General features: G+C 47.0%; 1 protein-coding gene across 1 annotated transcript in view; it reads right to left on the bottom strand.

Annotated features, from left to right (window-relative positions):
• Positions 1 to 23,421, bottom strand: part of LOC144829022 (uncharacterized) — a 384,583-nt gene that overhangs the window by 290,654 nt on the left and 70,508 nt on the right. Inside the window, exons 5-7 of the mRNA XM_078687737.1 lie at positions 15,009 to 15,101; positions 4,237 to 4,373; positions 2,401 to 2,517 (exon numbers count right to left, since the gene is read on the bottom strand). Coding sequence (XP_078543863.1) covers positions 2,401 to 2,517; positions 4,237 to 4,373; positions 15,009 to 15,101 — 347 coding nt within the window. The remainder of the gene's footprint in view (positions 1 to 2,400; positions 2,518 to 4,236; positions 4,374 to 15,008; positions 15,102 to 23,421) is intronic.

Genomic DNA, 23,421 nt, shown 5'->3' with positions numbered 1-23,421 from the left:
GGTAGGAGAGGCCCGCTTAAATTCCGCTTCCTCGTACAGTGAAAAAATCCACTGATCTGCTGCATGGCTCTCAGCACTAATTTTCCATATCCTCTTTCCTTCTCTCTTCGGAGCATAGTGCCTGTACACCACAGGGTATTAGAGCACTTTGCAAGTATCATTTCATTCAATGCGAGCCGCTCCTTGAAGATAAGTTACGTTTTGCGAGGAAGAACGCTTTGCAGCTTAGATGGTGGTTTGACAATGATCTTACCCATTTGAAGGTGGATAAAAAGTTCCCTCTGTTTACTGTCCAACTCCTCCTGGAGGCACTGCAAGATAAGAGCCTTATTCTGAAGGGCTTTGAGGGCGCTGCTAGCGCCAAGGAAGGCCAAGTCTTGTGTGGCTCTCTCGGCGTAGAAGCTAGTTCCAAAGATTTGAGTCTGTGCTCGCCATGGCTGGGATGCATTGGTGGCCTGAAATGCTGTTGGGGAGGTGGTTGGCCGGGTTTGTGTTCGTGATGGGGCGTAGTTCTCACGGTAGATGTCTTCAGGCGGTGTCCTGGTGGGAGTTACTAGCCGCTTCCTCTTAGATGTCACCGAAGATGTAGAGGTATCTTTGTCTTATCACTGTGGCAGCATGCTACAAGAAAGTCGCTGGTCATGTTAGCACCTTAGGGGGAACAGGAGATCTCGTTGTGCTCCGTCGACAAGCAAAGACTGCAGACTGAGTGGTGACAAGCGGTTATGTTGCATCGGCACACGGCACTTATCTCCAATTGTATTACTTAATAAGAATCACCAACCCTATGACTGATTAAGTCGCTGCCCCTCCTGTATTATCCATCTGCATTGTATGATAGGTATTGTCACCCATAAGATTGAATAACTAAAGTTGTGGGATTAATTTAAAACGCACAGGTCCGAGTGACGGCACCTCCTGTGTTTGCATGATTTCCTTTGGAGATCGAAACAGGATCGCACACATTGTTGTGCGCCCTAGATTGAGTTCCACAACTGTATCTCTGCTTCATCGCGCTGTGCAATTAATTGGTTTGCCAGCCCTCCCCTACCCTCACAATGGGCACCAGGCTGGGACCCTTGTGAGTATCCTTTCCTTTTCACTTGCTTGTGGCACCTATCCATCACCCGGCTGCGCAGACACACTCAGATGTCCCTACATTTCTAGGTCCTGAAGAGACCATACATTGCACAAAGGGTCGAAACGTCGTCGACAAAACTAAAGCGAATCATTAACCAGCGTTCATTGTATAGAGACAGTTTTTATATTCTGTATATTTTGAAATGGTCGACTTTTTGAAAAATTGAAAACCATGCACATGTCACTAATATGTCAATTGTTTCAGGTTCCATTCTCACTGGGGACACCACAAACTATTGTTTTATTACTTCCGGTATATATTTGATTAACTTTTCAAAAACATAAAAATCAATTATGAAAAACAGAAAGGTGTATGTGACATTTTCTCCTTTTGACATCATCCTAACCCTTTCCATTACGATTGTGCATACCCATATCAGTATAGATTGTTATATTAATCCACAGGAACCATTGTTTCTGATAATAAATATTTGGAAAGGCACTGTGGATAATGCTGGAAGGGGGTAATTTCCATCATGGCCTGAACATTCTCGAAGCAGGAGGAAGAGGAAAAAAAGCCAAGGGGGTCGAAGTCCCAAATGAAGCGCTGAGGAATATCCTGAGACAGACCAGAAGGAACAGAGCCGGAAAACTGCCTAACGTAATTGCTCAGGGTGTAGAAGCATGGGAAAGCCAAGATGGCAAACGCCACACAGCATTGAATCAGAGCTTCAGCAACACACGACTGAACCAGAAGGTGAAAGAAAACAATTTAACAATGGAACCGATGATCATACGCAGTACTAGTTATAGTAGTCCACTCGGAAGACTTCTGAAAAGAAAAACAATTTGTGGATGTCTGAGCCCAACACTAGATAGCAGGAGTATGCAGAGCATGTGCATCTGCAGCTACAAATGCCACATAGTTTAATGCTTTCTGTTAATAATGGAGAAGACTCGCGCATTTAAATGTCAAACAAAGGTAGTGATGGTACTTGCAGAAGAGCACTGACAAAGTATTCCTTCAAGCCGGAGGAACTAACAATCCAGTCCCGAAGCAAATAAATATAGCCACTAAGTAAAAACATCAAAAGTAATGTAATGCTCAAAGAACAATGAAGGAATGCTACATCCTGATGAAGGCTCTAAGTGCACTGGTTCAGTCTGGATAGGAGCAAGATTAAACAGTGCTACACAGATCAACTGTGAACGTCCTCTAACTCAGCAGACTCCTAATCAGGCAAACTTTATTAACCGAGTGACACAGTTTGAATAAAATGTATTTAACAATACATTAAAATAAAAGTGCTCTGAACTCACCCTATACATTTTTAATCCTTCATCTCGCTCTATATCTGCAGCCATCCTCCTCAAAAATTGCACTTTGTCTTCTTTCTGGCCTGGAGGAGCTTTCAGCAAGAATGGAAATTCTTTACTCTGCAGAAGGAAAGTGGGTGGGGAAGAGGGTAGGGGACCATGAACATTAAACAGTAGGTGATGCATACAAGCAAAGGTTAATACACAGAATCTGTCCTGCTAAATCTTTCAAATTCCATAGCATTTGTGTGCAACGGTGTACCCTTCTCTACCTCTGCCCTCTTCTCCCCAAAAAGAAAACTACAAATATAAATTGTGTGCCGTTTCTATTTATTTTTCATTTTAGCAACCTGTAAAGCGCGCAAATACCTGTAGGTGTCTCTGCGCTATGTGTTGGAAGTGTAGGTACTGGCGGGTGAGATAAAACCTATTGCTTGAAAAAACAAGTTTGTATTTGTTTTCTAAATGATAGCAGCTTGGGACAAGTCTTAATCTGCACAGGAAGAGAATTCCAAAGTTTGGATGAGGTGACTATGAAGTTTCTGTCATCCCAGTTGGCTTTTTTAGTTCTAGGGACGACCAGGAGTTTAGCATCCGCTGAACGGAGAGATCTGATGGGCTGGTAAGCCAGAAATGCTTTCTTCAGGTATTCCGGACCCTTATTGTGAATTGCCTTGTAGGCAATGCAAAGTGCTTTAAACTTAGTTCTACGTTTTATGGGCAGCCAGTGGAGCGGTCGCACCACACTAGATATGGACTTAAACTTGGGAGTACCAGATAGCAACCTGGCAGCTGAATTCTGCACCAACTGCAACCTGCCCAGAACCCTTTCTTGGGCATTTGGGCATTAATTAGCAAGCTGTTGCAGTAGTCAACCTTGGAAATGATTAAAGCACTGTTTAACTTTCTTCCGGTATTAGCCGGCACAAAAGTTAAGTTTCTTTATCATTCTTAATAGATAAAAGGGTGAGGAGACCACCGCATTAACGTGGTGTATATAGGATAGTCTGTCGTAAAAAATGACACCCAGGTTCCTGGCCTTTTTAATGGGGATTGGGGGGTACTCCCAGATTGTCTGGCCACCAGACTGGGGACCATCCTGGGGACAGATTTCCAAATATCACTACTTCTGTCTTGGTTGAATTCAATTTGAGACAGTGCTTAGACATCCAGGTACTAATGGCCAGCATACCATCATGGAAGCTGGTCGAAACTGCATCTCCATTTTTATGCACGGCAATCACCAATTGAGTGTAATCCGCGTAGTCCCATTCCAAATTATTTAATTACTCACGCTAAGTCTGTGATGTAGATGTTAAACAAAGTCGGACTTCGCGACGATCCTTGTGGAACCCCACATGGGAGTGAAAAAACGGCTGAGGTGAAGTCGCCTAAACTAACTGACTGGGCGCAATTGGATGAAAATTAGGTCAGAGGGCTTTGGCTTTATGCTCAATGCCTGCCACAAACCATCTCGTCAGACGCTTTGATAAGCGCGGGTTCTGTGCTATGTACTTTCCTGAAGCCAAACTGTATTATCCAGCAGCTTATTCTCTACAATAATTAGTGCCAGCTGAGTGTTCATGATCTTTTCAAGGAGTTTAGTTGGTAGCGGGAGACGCGCAATTGTTTGATAATTTTTTTCCTCTTCTGGGTCAAGGTTGTTTTTTATTTTTTTTTTAACAGCAGAATAGAGGCCTTTTTCCATAGGGAAGGATGAGTGCCTGAACTGAACATAGCGTTGCAAATCTACAAAGAAATAGACTCATACATTTATGTTGAAGTTTTACAAAACTGCCCTGAAATCAGCTGCAATAAACTGCTTGGATACATTCTTACAATATATGCTCTTCTGTGTCGGAATCCATTTAAATGTTCGATCATAGGTGCCAGCTCAGTTTTAAAACCACAAAGTTCACAATGGTAACATGGTTCTGCTTTTCCTGGTACACTGTATTCAACCACATGTTCTAGACCTGCATAAAAAAAGAGAAGGGGCAAACTTATTTATGTATAACTAGTCGCCTATGTATCACGTTAACATTTTACACATTTTCTGCTGCTTAGCAGTTTCAAAACAGTACATCCTTCGCTCCATTTACATTGTGAGAAAATGGTGTGTATAATATAATAGGAGTAATTTTTTTTCTCAAAATGGATTCTGAACGTTCTAGTCAACTTCACGAGAGAGAATTCCATACTTTAGCAGTTCAAGATCTAAAAGAGCTACCACCCAAACGTGCCCTCTATATCTTAGGGACATCAACCAGTGCTGTCACCGAGGATCTGAGGCACCCATTGGGAAGGTATTGTTTAATTAGGGGGAAAGATATTTCAGACTTTTCGATTCTGTATTTTCTGACCAAAGCAAAGTGCTTTGAATGAGACTCTTTCTTTATTAGGAAGCCAATGGAGCTTAGAGAGCTGAACCAGTGCAAGAGTACCCAGGAATGTACAAAAGCAACCATGCGGCCACATTTTGAACTCTTTGTAGCATTTTCAGTCTACCCTGGGAAGCCTCAAAATATAGCACATTGCAGTAGACCAATCTTGACACCAAGAGAACCTGGATGTAGGAAGCTGGCTCTGTATATACTATACCAAAATGAGATATAGTGTGCAAAGAATCCAGAGGCACCCAAAAAGTAGGCAGAAGAAAAAGTAAAAAGCACCTTACTATTTGTGGTAGTGTGGGCGAGCAGCAAGGCATTATCAGAGGGTACTGTTAAGCATTTATTGTACAAACTCAGGTAAGAAATAACGTCACAACCTCAAAGACTGAACTCCGACCAATTTGTATAAAAAAAAAAGATGTTGTATTTTTATTTTAAGAACCAAACCAAGCCTGGTGCACGTAAGCAAAATAATACTTTGCAAAATCTTATGCAGTGATTTATAGTTGAATGCAGGTTCAAATGCAGTTGGTTAATTTACAGGTAAACAGATCGAAATTACTTTAGTTACTTTACAGATTACTGTGCATGTTACTTATTGGATTACTTTTTACGCTACTTTTGCTACTCAGTGAGATATGGCTAGATATCATACTGGGACATTTCCTAATCAAAAGAGAATTCAGTTTTTACATGTATGCAGATTTTCAATGTTTCATACAAACCAACTCAACATTTAGAAGAATTTAAGGAAAAGCAGTCAATGCATCCTATGGGAGGAAATGAAGTTAACTGTTTACAGGTAAGTACTTGTTTGTGGGAGTTCGTATTCTCGGGTTAGAACGAGGGTTCCCTTAGGGTTGGATGCGCTCTCAAAGCACCCTCAGTGGCACTAGGGCGGCCAGGTGCAGAGCGCTGGAGCTCCATGTTATCCAATGGGGGGCCTCCGGTTGGTGGCTGCTCATGAGCAGGCCACAAGGCTGTGGGAGCAAAGCTCCTGGTGTTAGGCTATGGGCAAAAGGGGATCAGAGTTAGCACCCAAAGTACATCCGCAGCGACGTCTGGGTGGAGGGTCCTGTTTTGGAGCTGGGTGCCCTGTTTTTAATAGGGATTCTCCGGTTGCAACAAAATCTGCAGGCTTGGGGATGAAGATCTAATGGAAGTCACCACCGGAGAGAGGTAAGCTGGGATTCCTACATATGTTGAGACACCGTCTGTTGGGCCACCCAAGGCTGTGGGACGTTGGGTGCAGGGGTGTCTGTAGGCGTCGGGGTTTCTTACCAGTTCTGGGGGGAGGGTGGAAATCTCCAGAAAGGGGCTGCAGGCGTCAACTGGAGATTGGAGGCAGGTCAGAGATCACCCGATTTCAGACCCCCTTGTGGTGTTAGGCTACTCGAACACGAGCCTTGGGTATCTGGTGACTAAGCTAGAATCATTTTTTTAGGCGCCTTCTTTTAGCAGAGAGCATACCTAGTCACCAAAGGCAGTTACACCCAAGTAAGGCCAGAGTACATGTTTCCCAGCCTTTATCAAGTTACTAAATAGCCTACATTTAGTTAACAAAACCTGAGAGCTTCTTAACATTTTCAGGTCGATCTGAAATATTGACCATAGAATATCAATTCCCATTGGGCCAGACTGGGAAGGTGCAAATACATTCATATTTGCGATTTGTATGGTAGCTGTACATTTACTAATACTTTGCTATTATTTTAAATTTGGCAATCTAATTTGCATTGCATCAGTACTGTGGCCCGAGATACCAATGGTAAAAAAAACTTTAATATAAGCAGAGGGTAATGACCAGGCACCCATGAATACCAGGGATTCCAAGAACTGGCATTGTGTACATACAACTTTCTTGCTTACTCTGCTGTCTCCCTATACATTGTGCAGGGGTGAGGAATTTAATAAAATATCTACTTGTCCATGGGGCAGGTCGCTTCATTAATCTACTTGTCCTGTAACAAAATCCACTTGTCCCTTTGGTGCCATGTAGTATGACGACAAATTATGGCAGCAATCTCATTATATAAGAGCTCTAATATATCCTCTCTGATAATGCTAGGGCTCATACCATAGTAGTGTTTGAATACTTGCAATCCCCTTATGTTGCCACATTTCCGCAGATCTACATACTGGGGCTGAAGGAATTGGTAAGCAATAGTACCAGGGTTACAATGCCCTTTTGAGTCTGTGCGAACCTACTATCTTGCATCTTTTAAGGGTTTTCAACCGCTCTTCTCTAATCTGTTCCCATACGGAGAAATGTTGGCAATTTACTCCTGACATTGTTATTTACAGACGTAAACCTTCTTCCGGAGTTGGAAAAAATGTGGTTGGCAGGAAAGTGAACTTGCACACACTTAGATTTCCCCATGAGCAAATCTACACATGCATATTTGCTCATGCCAAAACACAGATCACATATTTTCTAGGAGTACTATTTCTTGTCCTTGTTTGGTAAATTATTGGGAATTCACGAAAGCTGTATAGCTACACTTAATGCAAGGACATATACCATGGGTGCACTTTTGAGACTTTCTTTAACTTCGGGGCCCTTAATTTGGTCTGGTGTTGACTGACCTTTTGAGTTTATTAAAATTCTGCCTCTGTAACGTCTGGCTTCACTGTGCTTGACAGCGTTCTGTTCTTTCACAAGGAGCATATTGGCACACAAAGTAGTTTTGTTCAGTGCCAGTAATGAATATGCTACTTACCAGTATGCATCTGTTCTTGGCATGTAGGGCTGCTAACATTCATATCTGTTGCATTAGATCGCCGCCTAGTGTTGGGTCCGGATGATCGCACATTGTTGTCCTGGAAGAGTCTTCGAAGTATCCTGAGATAGGTGGCTCCTCCCCTGGACTACAGTGCGCATGGGCATCGGCTCCATCCCCAGATTGTTTTGCGCCATTGTGGCAGAGATTGAGTGTAAAGTGTAAAGGATGTCCATGCTAATGATTGAATGCAAGAGTATGTCTGCAGCTGCGACAGGCACCGGGGAGGAGGGTGGGCGATATGAATGTTAGCAGCCCTACATGCCAAGAACAGATGCATACTGGTAAGTAGCATATTCAGTTCGAGGCATGCGGGCTGCTAAATTCATATCTGTTGCATAGAATATATAGCAGTCCCTCCATTAGCGGCGGTTGCCCGTGCCAGCTGCAGAAACTTGAAAGTGTTTTGAGAACAGCCTGTCCTACAGCTGCTTGCTGCTTGGAATGCACATCAACACAGTAGTGTTTTGTAAAGGTATGTGGTGTAGCCCACGTGGCTGCTCTACAAATGTCTTCTAAAGGAATGTTCCCCAGGAAAGCCATAGATGCCCCCAATTTGCGTGTGGAGTGCGCCCTTGGGGGTATTGTCAAGGTAAGTTTAGCTTTCTGATAACAGATTTGGATGCACTTAACAATCCACCTGGCTATTCCTGCTTTGGAAATAGGGTTGCCTTTGTGCTGTGGCGAGAAGGCAACAAAAAGTTGTTTAGTTTTCCTAAAGTGTTGTGTCCTGTCAATATAGTACATCAATGCCCTCCTGACATCCAAAGTATGAAGCATTCTTTCCGCCACCGTTTGTGGGTTTTGGAAGAATGCAGGCAAGTCAATAGTTTGGTTGAGATGAAACTGTGACACCACCTTCGGAAGGAATTTGGGGTTAGTACGCAGTACCACCCTATTTGGATGAATCTGAAGGAATGGCTCTTGTATTGTGAGCGCTTGCAGCTCACTAACACGCCTCAGTGACGTAATAGCTATTAGGAAAGCTACTTTCCACGTTAGGAACTGGAGTTCACACGAGTGTAGTGGCTCAAAAGGTGGTCCCATCAGTCTGGTGAGGACCACATTGAGGTTCCACACCGGAGCTGGCGGTGTCCTTGGGGGAATGACTCGTTTCAGACCTTCAAGAAAAGCCTTAATGGCAGGCACTCTGAAGACAGAGAGATGCTGCCTGTTCTGAAGATAAGCTGCTATGGCGGATAGATGTATCCGAATGGAAGTGTACGCTAGATTGCATTTGTAAAGATGTAACAGATAGCAAATGATGTTAGGGATAGATGCATCTAGCGGGTCGATGTTATTAGCCGTACAGTAAATGACAAAACGCTTCCATTTTGCAGCATAGCATGCTCTGGTAGTAGGCTTTCTCGCCTCCTTGATGATGTCCATGCATTCTGGAGGTAGGTGAAGGTATCCAAACTCTAGGACTTCAGGAGCCAGATCGCCAGGTTGAGCTGTTGCGGATCTGGATGCTGAATGTCTCCATGGTTCTGCGTCAAAAGTCTGGGCGTGAGGCGCAGCCTTTGATGCGGCACCACCGAGAGTTCTAGAAACGTGGTGTACCATGCCTAGCGCGCCCACGTTGGAGCAACTAGGATGAGTGTCATCGAGTGCTGCCTTAGTTTTCTTGCCACCAGCGGTATCAGAGGGGCTGGCGGAAAAGCGTACGCAAATCTGCCTGACCAGTTCATCCATATCACATTCCCCTGCGACTGTGGGTGAGGGAACCTGGCGGCAAAGTGTTGGCATTTTGCGTTTTCGTTTGTGGCAAACAGGTCTATCTCCGGCTGACCCCACTGCTGGAAGTACGGGCGGAGTACTGATGGGTGTAACTCCCACTCGTGCATTTGATGGCTGTATCTGCTGAGCAGATCCGCCATCTGATTGTCCTTGCCCGGGAGGTGTTCTGCCATGAGGAAAATGTTCCTCTGAATGGCCCACTTCCACATGCTCTGAGCCAGATGAGACAGCTGTGGCGAGTGGGTGCCACCCTGCTTTTGAATATAGTACATCGCGGTCATGTTGTCCGTCCGGACTAACACTACCTTGTTGCACAGATGTACATTGAAGGACTTGAGCGCCATGAAGATTGCCATCAGTTCTAGATAGTTGATGTGCATCTTTTGTTGCTGCGTCGTCCATAGTCCCTGCACTGTGTAAGTGAGCAGATGAGCTCCCCATCCCTGGAGAGACGCGTCCGTTGTCAGGATAATCTGTGGCACTGGCTCCTGGAACAGTCGGCCCTTGCAAAGGTTGTGTGGATTCCACCAATGCAGAGAGTCGTATGCCCGACTGGTAACCAACAATAGGTCTGTTAATTGTCCCTGAGCCTGTGTCCACTGATTTGCTAAGCACTCCTGGAGCGGACGCATATGTAAACGTGCGTGAGGGACTATGAAGATGCAGGAGGCCATCATGCCAATCAACTGCATGAACACTCTCGCTGGGAGCGAGTGCTGTGGTCTGAACTTTTGGATTAGAGACCGCATGCTGTCTATCCTGACTTGGTTCGGCTGAGCCATGGCCGTCAGGGTATTGATCGTTGCACCTAGAAACTGCCGGACATGTGCCGGCTGAAGATGCGACTTTGGGTAGTTCAAGGAGAAGCCCAGGTCGTGAAGGAGGTGAATGGTAGACGACATGTCCGCGGCGCACTGTTGTTCCGACTTGGCTTGGACGAGCCAGTCGTCTAAGTAGGGGTAGACATGGATGTTCTGCCTCCTGAGGTGCGCCGCTACTGTCGCCAGACACTTGGTAAACACCCTTGGAGCTGTGGTCACTCCGAAGGGCAGGACCTTGAACTGATAATGCTTGCCTTGGATAGTGAACCTGAGGTATTTTCTGTGGGACGGGTGTAGTGGAATGTGGAAATAAGCATCCTTGAGGTCCAAGGTTGCTAAGAAGTCCCCTTGGTTTAACAAGGGAAGAATCTGTTGCAGTGTTAGCATATGGAAATGTTCTGACAGTATATACAGGTTGAGGGGACGCAGATCCAGAATGGGTCTGAGAGATCCGTCCTTCTTTGGAATAAGGAAGTACAGGGAATACACCCCTGTGCCTTCCTCCTCCACTGGCACGAGCTCGATTGCGCCTTTTTGCAGCATCACCACTACTTCTTGCTGCAATAAGTGCAAATGCTCTGCGGACATAGGCCGTTGCCTTGGTGGAATGTTGGGTGGAGTGGACTTTAACTCTAGACAATAACCGTACTGGACAAGTTTTCGTACCCACCTGTCTGTGGTGATGTTTGTCCAGACTGGCAGGAACTGCTGGAGTCTCCCCCCGACAGGTGTTAAATGGTCGGGGGGCAGTGACAGAGAGTCACTGTTTGTTTGGGGCAGAGGAACGGGAATTGTTGTTTCCTCTGCCACGTCCTCTGGTGTTTCCTCGATTACCCCCTTTGTTCTGCTTGGGGTACGAGGACTGTGCTCCACCTCTAGAGAACTGCGACTGTTGACCCATCTGTCCTCTGGTGACTCCACGTGCACCTGAGCGACGAAAAGTGTTGCCCGGAACTGTTGTGATTGTAGGGCCTCCATAGACTTAGCTGTTTCGTTGTCTTTCTTAATCTTTGAGGGTGGTGTCAACATCAGGACCAAACAGTCTATCAGGATTGACGGGCTGATTGAGTATGGTTGTCTGAATGTCCGGTTTAAACCCCAATATGCGGAGCCACGCTTGTCGTCTGAGCATGACGCTAGTGTTAATAGCCCTAGCCGCTGTGTCTGCGGCATCAAGTGCACACTTTATGGCTGCATTGGAGATTAGTTTGCCCTCTTCTATAAGCAGTTTGGTAGGCTCTTGAAACTGCGGAGGCAGGTGTTGTAACACTTGCTCTAGGGTGTCGTAATGCGCCCTATCATAACGTGCCAATAGTGCTTGTGTATTTGCAATACGCCAGAAATTGGCAGCCTGCGCAGCTACCCTTTTGCCCCCTGCCTCCAGCACTTTTGACTTTGTCTGGGGGAGGAGCTTCACCCGTCGTTTGGGAGTTCGCCCGTTTGCGGGCATTTGCGACCACAAGGGAGTCAAGTGGCAACTGTCCCCGAATGTATGCCGGGTCTGCAGGCGCTGGTCTGTACTTCTTCTCGATGCGAGGATTGACCACCCTCGCCCTGGTTGGTTCTTTAAAGATGTCCGCAGCATGTTTAAGGACCCCTTTGAGCATAGGCAGTGTCTTTACTGTCCTTTCAGAGACTGAAAAAGTGTCAAATAGAAAGTCTTCTTCAACTGGGTCAGCATGCATGTCCACATCATGATTAGCAGCTGCCCGTTCAATGAGTGCGTGAAAACCTGCAGAATCTTCTGTTGGGGATGCACGTGCAATGAAAGGCTGTGGGTCCTGCCCCACATTCTGGGTGTCTTGGTCACCTATGTCGTCATAGGAATCCTGCTGTGCATCAGGGTCATTGATGGGGAAAGTGTATTGGTCATCTTCTCCATATCCCTCACCCTCAGAGTGTTCAGGGGAAGGTGTTGGGCTCCTTCTAGGAGGAGGCTGTATAGGTTCCATCAGGGCTGAAGCGTCCTGAGCAAGCCGTTTCTTCTTTAGTGGGATGACATAAGAGTCCACTGGCTGTGAAGTGATCTTTCGTTTGTAAAGGGTCAATTTGCCCGTGTCTGCGTCGATAAAACGCTCAGAGTCTTCTTCTGAGTCGAGTAGTCGACCTGAAAGTGCTCCAGACGTTGATGATTCCGACGTCTTTGGCGCCGATTTTGTGTTAAAGGCCTTTGGTGCCTCTTTCGGCGGCAGAAGGAAGAGAAGCTTGCCTGCAGGCTTTGCCGGCAAGTCCATCGGCTTCTGGTTCGAGGGCGTCGGAGCCGGCGTTGCAGAGGCCTTCTCCCGAATCCTCTGTAGTGAAGAGACGATGGGGGACGCGTCACTCACAGCGGCACTTGGCGCCGACGAGGAGGCCTTCACCCTGCCCTCAGATCCGACGTCTTGTTGGCCCTTTTGAGTCTTAGACGTGGATGCTGCAGCCGTGGACACAGAGTCTTTGGACCGATGTGTTGAGCTTCCAGCTTTCGATCCGTGTGATTTTGCAGGCTCCGTTTCCACCACGCGTCCGACTAACGATGTCCCAGTCGGCACCGGAGTCTTGTCGCTGGCTTTGGCGGGCTTAGACGGCGTCGCACTTGTCGACCCGTGCCGATCTCCCTTCTTAGAGGAAACCTCCTCCGCCGACGATTTCGACACCGTCGAATCGACAGTTTTCTTCGACTTCTGTGGACCGGAGGTCGACGGAGTCGATGAGGCAGCAGGTTTTGCTGTTTTTGGTGGAGCGGCCGCCATCTTAGGAACGCTCGAATCTGTAAGTTTCGGTTCGGCCATTTTAGGCGTAGTCGATACCGCTTGTTTCAGTTTCGATACGGGCTTCGCAGCAAGTATGTCCGTGGCCGGGCCTGAGGGCGGGGCCGTGGCTTGCGGTGCGGGGTCTTGGGTAAGGCCGACTGGCGATCCCGTGACCCGAGCCTGATCCGTGTAACCTTCGGGGCATAGCTCATCCCCTGAGCTATCTTCCGCGGCCCCATAAACTTCTTCGACGTCCCCTACCTCGTCGACGTATTCAAGGCCTTGACCCACGACTCCGTCGTCGTCTTCCGGATCCGCCTCGATGTCCGTCGCGGGCGGTGAGATTTGAAGATGATGGCTCTGGCCCTCCTCTTCTTGGTCGCCAAAGATGTTCTCTGGATCCGGGGCCGCTTGTCTGGCCTCAAGGCGCACCGCGCGCCGAAGTTTGAGTGTCTTTTTTGACCTGAATCTGGAGCAGGCCATGCAGTTGTCCTCGTTGTGGTCCGGCGAGAGGCACTTGTTACAGACCGGGTGCACATCGATATGTGGGTATTTTGACCCACAGACGGGACAGTACTTAAACGGGCTCCGCTCCATGGCAAAAAGTTGCGGTCGGGTTGCGATGAGAAGGCCTCGATGTCCTAAGAGTGATACGACTCCGTAGATTCCGACTCAAAGAGACGGAAGAACTCGAGACCGTAAGCAAACAATACCGACGCAATGAATCTAAGGCCTTTTGGCCGTAAAAAAGCTAGTTTTCTCGGTTCCGACAGAGAGACGTCGAGACCGCATCCGAACCCAATGGCGGAAAAAAACAATCTGGGGATGGAGCCGATGCCCATGCGCACTGTAGTCCAGGGGAGGAGCCACCTATCTCAGGATACTTCGAAGACTCTTCCAGGACAACAATGTGCGATCATCCGGACCCAACACTAGGCGGCGATCTAATGCAACAGATATGAATTTAGCAGCCCACATGCCTCGAACCTACTGTGTCAGTGTGTGCTTTTTCAGACCAAAAACAACTTCTGCAAATGTTTCTTATAATGGTGAGGGCCCGGCAGCTCCCACACCAATATTGTTTTACAAACACCATGCCAAAAGAAGTCACATTGACAAAACTAAAAAGCTGACCACCAATTTCAGACCTACTGCCTTTACCAATGCTGGTTTATTTTCGTTTCCCATAATCTTATTGAAACTGGTTACACTGATTTTCCAATATGAAGATTTTTGGGAAATACTAGCATGCACCAACACGTTACTAAATGATGCTGCTAAGAAATGGTACCTAAAATGTTAGTGGTTTAGTGAAATGTTTTTTTTCCCTGCTTTCATTTTTTAAGAACATTTTACTTTGGAAGCAAAGAATCATCAATATTGCTTTCAAGCTTCTGAAAATATTTGTATAAAATCAGAGAGCATTCGGAGAGCATTATACATAGCCTCATAGTTATTGTTAAACTTTGAAAACGTGTGTACACATTTTTATACTGGAACCACTGTCAGTAGTGCAGTCAGAGCTTACAAGATTTACTTCGAGCGCTAACCCTAATAATAAAGACTTTCAATTAATGAACCATAAATACAAGTTTAACTGCATTAACAAAGGACAAAATACACATGAAAATGTGTTGCCCTTGATCCCAAACAATATGTCCTGGACTTCAGGCTATAGGAATTCCAAATCCCTGATTGTGTCCCTGTGAATATACACACCATGCTAAAGCCAACATTAGTAGCAGTACAAATTCTTTTCTGCTTAAGCATCAGGGCTGAATTTTGATATACCTCGTGATCGTTCTGCTGAAGCTCTCATTATACTAGAGACTTATAACTCCGAAAGAGTGCTTTCATTAGGACTTGGTAATGTTCTACCTAAATTGAACCCATTTATGGTTTGCAACTGTAAGTTGATTTACTGTCAAAGCACTGCATCCTTTATGAACATTTGTATGCTATTGCTGCCAGGTTAACTATAGGTATAGCATATAACCTCTACCTTTTCAAATGACATGCAACTTCTAAAGGAGAATCTTCACGATTGACTTCTCTTTAACAGAACTAGTGTTTTTCCAGGTGTACATTAGTAGGTCAAACTGTTTTTGATACATTTAAGAAGCAAGATATAATTAAAATACATACCTATAAGAGGCTCTCGAAGAGGTTCATCCATGTAATCCTTTAGTGACTTTCCTGTCTTTTTAATCTTTCTATATTTGTGAGCACCACGAAAACCTGAAAGAAATACATCCATGTAAATCTGATAAAGTTTAAAATATAAAAGTAATGATACAGTGGACAGTAAATAGACTTGTTCTAAACCTAACTGTAATGAAAATCGTATTGGAATAAGTGAAGTTATTAAAAGAAAGCAATACTCTGAAACCCATCACAAATTTACATTCTTGCAATGAATGCTAAAGACTGCATATGGGTGTCAAGATTCACAGTAACTAAGCAATGATTACAAATTAAAACCCCGGAGCTCCTTCAGGTTCACCGATCAATTGACCATTGGAAACACCAAATCTTACAAATTAAATGTTTCTCTTGGTGGTTCTGACCAACCAAATCTATGAACATACAAAGCTGCAGAATCAGTGTTACAGACAAATGGCACCTGTGGGTGCCTGAAATGGCATTGGTGAAAAATAAACTTTAAAAAGTGACTATCAGGCAGGAGAGGATGTCCGTGAATAACGGAGTAGTAGCTTTTCCACTGTTGCATGTGGTCTTGCTTGATATACAAAATGGCAAACATTTAATAATACACTACAATTTGAAATTTCAGTGCAATCAACAGAGTAGCCAAGAGTCCTTACAACAAAGCACATACATAGAATGTTTGGTTGCTAAATTTGTCCACAAAACTAGTAACTGATGTGGAATTGAAAAAACAATTTTTGGCAGGCGGACTCTGCAGCATTACTATGGGTCTATAAACACAGTAAATTGTTCAAAAGATTAAAAGCACAACAACACAAAGTGGATGGCTACAATAAAAGCAACCCCTAGACTTTATTCAACATTAAGTCAACAGCAAAGAGATTCAAAAGTAGATTTCCAAGGACAATCCACAAGTCTGGTTTCAACATTAAGTACTGGTGAAGGAGACTGAAATCTCGTAAAACTCATTTAAGGTCAAGATATTTCAAATAAATAAGAACTTGCGTATTACTGTCAATCTGGATAACATAAGAATATTAATGTGGCCATTGTGTTTTTCACGATATTTTCCTCATCATGGAAATGGGTTAATTTAGCACGAGAAAATATCTGTCATTGGAAATCATACATAAATAGGTCAGCAAGCCGATTTAACCGCATGCGTGCGGTGGCTATTTTCGCGCTGTGCTGCAATTTTAAAAAAGCCGCGTTAAATGACGAGCTGAGCTCGTCATGAGCATGCGAGCGGCGCAACTAATGACGAGCTCAGCTCGTCATGAGCACGGAAGGGGTTAAGGATCTTCTGCCTTTTATCCTTTTTAGGTCTCGTGACCTATCAATGCGCATTGAGAGAAGCGAGACTATAGGGCTTTAAACAAAGTTTAACTAACTGTGGCGATTTGGTGCTGTGCCCGTGCGCTTTTAGGTCAATGCGCAAGCGCATTGACCTAAAATGCGCGTGCACAGCATCAAATCGCCATCTGTTCCCCAGCAGCACTCCTCCCACTCCTTTGAAGTGAAGCTTAGCTTCACTTCAAAGGCCCCTGCCGCTCTCCCCGCTCCGCCCCCTGTTGCGGCCGTGTCGCACTTCTCCTCCCCCCTCCCCACATTAATGCCCTCCTTTTGTCTCTCCCTATCCCTCTTACTTCACCTTTTTCTCTCCCCTTCCCTCTGCTTTGCCATCTCTTCTTTCCCTCTCGATTCCCCGTGTTTCCTCCTTTCCCCCGCCTCACTCTCTTCACTATATGTCTCACTCCTTTCTTTCTCCCCTTTATATATTTTTTCCGTTCTCTACTTCTCTCTGTCCCTTACCTCTGAGTTGTCCGCTCTCCCCTTTCTCTCACCGCACACCCCTTCCCTCCCTCCACTCGTCCGTTCTCTCCCTGCCCCCTTGTTTTTTTTTCCTCGCACAAATGTGAAAGCACTGTACAGCAGCAGAGAACAGGCTCCGCTTCCCTTGTGTCGTGTTTCCAGTGACTGCGGTAGTGTCCCTTACCTAATGAATGAGTGCTAAAATATTAATTGTGCACAAATGCATCCCGGACGTTCCTATGGCAAACGACCAGAATTAACGGGCAAGGCAACAGGCTGTTATGCAGGCACATAAGTGTTTCATTATTAGCCAACAGTGTGAAGTCCAACATTATCAAGTGCAAAAATAGTATTTTACAGCATGCGGTGCACATATTCGCCGTAATATAAATAAAAGGGCTACATGAGAAAAAATATTTTAAGATACATCTTTACCAAATGTGCAGCTCACAATGTAATGTCCCAGTCCTGCTATATGCACGTGCACTCCTTTCTCCCTCTCTCCCGCTGCCTAGTCCACCCACCCCATCCCTCTCCAGCGCGCGCTCCACTCGCATCTGCCTGCTACCCACGCAACGCCACTCACCCACGCAACGCCACTCACCCACGCAACGCCACTCACCCACGCAACGCCACTCATCCACGCAACGCCACTCATCCACGCAACGCCACTCATCCACGCAACGCCACTCACCCACGCAACGCCACTCACCCACGCAACGCCACTCATCCACGCAACGCCACTCATCCACGCAACGCCACTCATCCACGCAACGCCACTCATCCACGCAACGCCACTCATCCACGCAACGCCACTCATCCACGCAACGCCACTCATCCACGCAACGCCACTCATCCACGCAACGCCACTCATCCACGCAACGCCACTCATCCACGCAACGCCACTCATCCACGCAACGCCACTCATCCACGCAACGCCACTCATCCACGCAACGCCACTCATCCATTTGCAAAACCAAAATGTCAAACTCTTCTATTGGGAGACCTATTGCATTTTCAATGCTTGTTTTGTTTGTTAACATTTAGAATCAACGCATTTAATGTTGCATCAAAACCTACACGGCAGGCCACACTGCTCGAAGAAGTCCAAAGCAAATTGAAAGCTCAAGTGTTCTCAGGGCGCTTTTTCAATGATAAACCCAGAATGAAGCACACAATGAGTTTTACACTATGTATCTGTACTTCGAGGGCGAGGAGACAGTTTTTCAGAGGATTACTTTGTCAGCTTATCTGTGCTACTTGACTCGCATGGTTCAAAAACAGTCCAATTAATGTTCAGGGCTACATGTGCCATTGCTTCATCTGAAACTATTAATTACGAGACATTATGGAAGCATTTCAGCCACGTTTAGGTTCACATGATCCTGTGTGTGAGAAAGTGGGTTTCTGTTGCAGTAACCCCTTTTTGTGTGTGCTGGATTTCTGATGCACTTTGACTTGATGTACCCTGGGTCCCGGTCAATCAGGCTCCCAGGGCATGTGTTCTTGCCCCAAAACCAAATTGGCATCTCTGGCCACAGGTCAGCCCCTGGTAAATGGTACCACAGGTACCCAGGGCACTGTGACCGGGAAAACCTCTAAGGGCTGCAGCACTTATTGTGCCACCCTTAGAGGCCCTGTACCCTGACACACAGACACACACTGCCTTTGCAGGCTTAGTGTCTGGGTGCAGAACAAAACAGTCGACATGGCACACATGTGAGAAAGTGCCATCTTTCCTGCATTGGTATGCCCCCACTTTTTTCTGACTGCTGATGTGCTTTGACTGAGTGTGCCCTGGGCTCCTGCCAACCAGGTACCCAGGGCCTGTGTTCCTTCCCTAAAACTGTTTTACAACTAAAACCCAATTGACATCTCTGGCCACCTGTCAGCCCCTAGTAAATGTTACCCAAGGTACTCAGGGCATGGTGACCAGAGAAGACCCCTGAGGGCTGCAGCACTGATTGTGCCACCCTCCGGGGCCCTGTACCCCGACACACACGTACTGCCTTTGCAGGCTGAGTGTCTAAGTACAGAACCAAACAAAGTCAACAAGGCACACATCCCCGTGTGCCATGCCCACAGAATCCACTGCCCTGGCATACTTCAGTCACCCCTCTAGCTGGGTGCCCTATGCCAGAGGTGTGGGCACAGGTGCATGAGCCCTGTGCCCGTACAGTACCCAGGGCCATTCCTGGGTACTGTAAGTGCAGTGATGCCATTAAGAGTATATGGTGCTGGGAGGTTGTTATTACGAACTCCACAGCACCATAATGGCTACACTGAAGACTGACAAGTTTGGTACCAAGCTTCTCTGCACATTAAACCTGCACTGATGCCAGTGTTGGATTTAATGTAAAATGCACCAGAGGGCATCTTAGAGATGCCCCCTGAAAACCTAGCCTACAATCCACGTCTGGGGTGAGTGGCTGCAGAGGCTGCCACACCGCAGACATGTTGCTGGACCCCTGGGTGGAGAGCCCCCCCCCCGCTCTCCTGGGCTCGCAACAATGCATATCCTGGGCAAGGTGCTAGGCCTCCTCCCCCAGGATGGGCAGGGGGAAGCTTCAAAGGCATTCGGCCTCTGAGTTTCTCCAGACCATTTGCTGTACCCAGTAACTGGCCCCCACCAGTCCTGACCCCCACTCTGGCGGGAAGACTGGCGGGGAAAAACGAATAGTTTTCTTACCGGTCGGTGTAGTTTTGCAGCTTGAAGATCTTTCTGGATTCACTATGCTGAGCATTATTCCGCGGTCTTGTGGTTGGGTCCGGATTCGTAGTGTTTTCTTTTTTTTTTGTAGCCCAGGTGGGCGTCGGACCTCCTTGGGTGCATTTCCGGTGACGTCGGCATGCTTCCTGCGGAAGCTCCCACTCTTGGGCGCCATCTTTGGGTTCTTTTTTTCCCCGTGTTTCTTTCGTTTCCGAAGTAATTGCAATGTTCTATTTAGGTGATATTTTACCCCTTGTACTTTTAAAGTCTTTTTTTTTTAACCACCTCTTCTCTCTCCAGCCTCATCTTTCTGGCAGAGGTGGGTGGGTTCGCTAGTGAATCCAGAAAGATCTTCAAGCTGCAAAACTACACAGACAGGTAAGAAAACTATTCGTTTTGCAGCGTGAATCTTTCTGGATTCACTATGCTGTGCATAGATTTTGTAGCAGTTTCTCATCTCTGTGGCGGCTGGGTGGAAGATGAGCGTTGGTTATTGAATATGTGCTGGAGCACCTTTTGTCCGACCTGTGCTTCCTTGTTCATCTGTATATCCACACAGTAGTGCTTCGTGAACGTGTGCCCCGAAGCCCATGTTGCCGCAAGGCATATGTCTTGTATGGGTGTGTTAGCCAGGAAGGCTATTGTATCGCCCTTTTACTAGTGGAGTGGGCACGTGTCCCCTCTGCTAGTTCTTGTCCTGCACGTTTGTGGCAGAGTTGAATTGTTTGTGCGATCCATCGTGCAATAGTCTCTTTGGTTACTACCTTGCCCATGAAACTGTTGGCGAATGACACAAAGAACTGTTTTGTTTTCCTGTGTCCCTTCGTCCTCTCAATGTAGTGCATGACTGCCCTTCTGGCGTCCAGGGTGTGCAGGGCACGCTCTGCGCTAGTGGTTGGTTTTTGGAAAAACTCGGTATCTGTATAGACTGGTTCATGTGGAATTTGGACACCACCTTCGGCATGAAGTGTGGGTCAGTCCTCGTCACAACCCTATCATTGTGTATTTGTATGTAGGGTTCTTGTAGCGTCAGCGCTTGAAGCTCGCTTACTCTGCGTAAGGACGTTATTGCAACCAGGAAAGCTGTTTTCATAGTTAGCATCTTTAGGGAGGCCTTGTGAAGTGGTTCAAAGGGCTCTTTCATGAGCTCCGTTAGGACTATGTTCAAGTTCCATGCAGGTGGCGGCACCCGCTTGGGTGGTGCGATCCTTTTCGCTCCTTCCAGGAATCTCTTCACCACCTGTGATGTGAAGAAACTCCTGCACTTTTCTCCCCTTGTGTAGGCGACTATCGCTTCCAAGTGAACTCTTAACGAGGATGAGCTATGGTTCTTCTCCAGCAAGTGTGTCAGGTACTTTAGCACTGTGGAGTCCTTCATTTTATTGTGAAGACCTTTTCTGCACCACATTGTGAATCTTTTCCATTTCGCAACATAGCACTTGCGAGTGCTGGGCCTTCGTGCCTCCCGAAGGACCCTCAGGGTGCTTTCTGGCAGTCTCAAATGTGCGAACTCTATGTCCTCAGGAGCCACGCTACAAGGCTCAGGCTCTCTGGCTCTGGGTGTAGCACCTCTCCGTCCTGCATGGAGAGTAGGTCTTTCCTCTTGCCGAATCTGTGGGGTGCACACTGTCATCTCCATGATCTGCGAGTACCATGTCTGCCTGGCCCACTGTGGCGCGACCAGTATCAGGGTCATGTTGCTCGCTCTGCACTTGCTCAGCACTCTGTGCATCAGTGGTATCGGGGGAAAGGCGTAAGCAAATGTCCTTAACCAATCTATCCATAGGGCATTCCCCAGGGACCCCTCCTCGGGCTGTCTGGATGCGAAGTTTTTGGCATTTTGCATTCTGGCGTGTGGCAAACAGGTCCACTGATGGTGTTCCCCATCTGTCGAACAGCCACCTTGTCTCTTGAGCATTGAGCTCCCACTCGTGGGATGCCGATGTCTGTCTGCTGAGCCAGTCTGCCTGTATGTTGTCCTTCCCTGGTAGGTGTATGGCTAGCAGGTCTATCTTGAGAGGGATGGCCCAACTCCATGTCTCCTGCGCCAGCGTTGAACACGGGGCAGACTGTGTACCACCCTGCTTGTTGATGTAGAACATCGCGGTGGTGTTGTCTGTTTGTAGCAACACCTTGTGCTTGTACAGTCTTGTTTGGAAAGCTTTCAGTGCAAGGAAGATTGTCTTCAATTCTAGGTAATTGATGTGCTTTGTCGCATCTGCTGGCGTCCACAGTCCCCTCACCTTGAGCTCCTCCATGTGAGCGCCCCATCCCTTCAGGGATGCGTCTGTGGTGATGGTCACTGTTGGCGTTGGGGGCGTTAGAGGCTTTCCCCATGTTATGTTCTCCATGGTCCACCATGTCATCTCCTTCTGCACTGCGTGCGTTACAACCACTAGATCCTCCCAACTGCCTGTAGCTTGTGACCATTGCTCCTGTAGCCATTCTTGAATGGGTCTCATGTGGAGACGTACATTTGGTACCAGGTGGATGCATGATGCCATCATCCCCATGATCTTGCTCGCAGTCCTCACTGTCCGAGCTTGTCCCTTACGGTAGAGGCGAGTTTCCTTCACCAGCGCCCTCTTCTCACTGGGGAACACCTTGCACTGTAAGGTGTTGATCTGTGCTCCCAGGAAGATCTTCACTTGTTCCGGCTCCATTGATGATTTCTTCCAATGGATGGAGAACCCCAGGCTTATGAGCGTGCTCGTCACTGTATGTGCGTGCTGCTTGCATTTCTGGTATGAGTCTTCTTTCACCAGCCAGTCGTCCAGGTAGGGGGTATACGTGTATTCCCTGCCTTCGTAGGTGCGCTGCGACTGCTGCGAGGCACTTTGTGAAGACCCTTGGTGCTGATTTTAGCCCGAAGGCTAGTGTCGTGAACTGGTAGTGGCTTTCTCCGATGGTGAACCTGAGCATATGCTTGTGCTTTCTGTTCATTGGGATGTGCAGGTAGGCATCCTTGATGTCTATCGTGACCATGAAGGCCCCGATCTGCAATTGCGGGAGCACCTCTTGCAGGGAGGTCATTTTGAATTTTTGCGTTCTTATGAATTTGTTCAGGAACCTTAGGTCCAGAATGGGTCTCATTGTCTCGTCTACTTTTGGTACCAGGAAGTACGTTGAGTATATTCCTTTGTTTCTTTCCTTGAAGGGTACCCGTTCTATGGCCTGCTTCCGCAGGAGTTCCTTTGCTTCTTCCTGAAGACGCTCTAGCTGTTTGCTTGCTAGTGGTTTTCTTTTTGGTTTTCTGCTTGTTGGCCTCCCCTCCAACTCTATGCAGTATCCGAATTGGATGATGTTGAGGATCCATTTGTCTGATGTGATTTCTCTCCATTCTTGGAGGTAAAATCTTAATCTTCCTCCCACTGGTGTTATGTGGTCGTAGAGGTCTAGCTTGTCTTGACCCCTCTGTACGTGCTGCCTCCTGGGATCTTTTCTGTGAGCGGGCACACAGAGTTTTTTGAAGTCACTTAGAGGCGGGCTGCTGTCCCCCTCTTCTATTCTGTCCACGTCCATTTCCTCTCCCTCGAAAGGACTGGCCTCTTTGTTGGTATTGCCAGGACTGCTTCTGCTGACCCTGCTGTGCCTGCGAGTCTGCCTGGTGCGTTTGTTGGAAAGCCTGGTGTGATGTACCTGGCTGGTTTCTACCTCTCCCGCCAGGCGTCCGTGACGGGGTGCCCCTTCTGTTGCCTCTGAACTGCAATGCTCCCATGGACCTTGCTGTTTCGTTATCCTTTTTTATTTGACTGAGCTTCTCATCAACTGTTGTTCCGAAAAGCGTATCGCCGTTGAACGGTGTGTTCAGGATGCTGTGTTGCACCTCTGGTTTGAAACCTGAAATCCTGAGCCAGGCGTGTCTTC

Source organism: Lissotriton helveticus, chromosome 4_1 (assembly GCF_964261635.1).
Source record: "Lissotriton helveticus chromosome 4_1, aLisHel1.1, whole genome shotgun sequence".
Taxonomy (NCBI): domain Eukaryota; kingdom Metazoa; phylum Chordata; class Amphibia; order Caudata; family Salamandridae; genus Lissotriton; species Lissotriton helveticus.
This window is presented reverse-complemented; position numbering and strand designations above follow the sequence as displayed.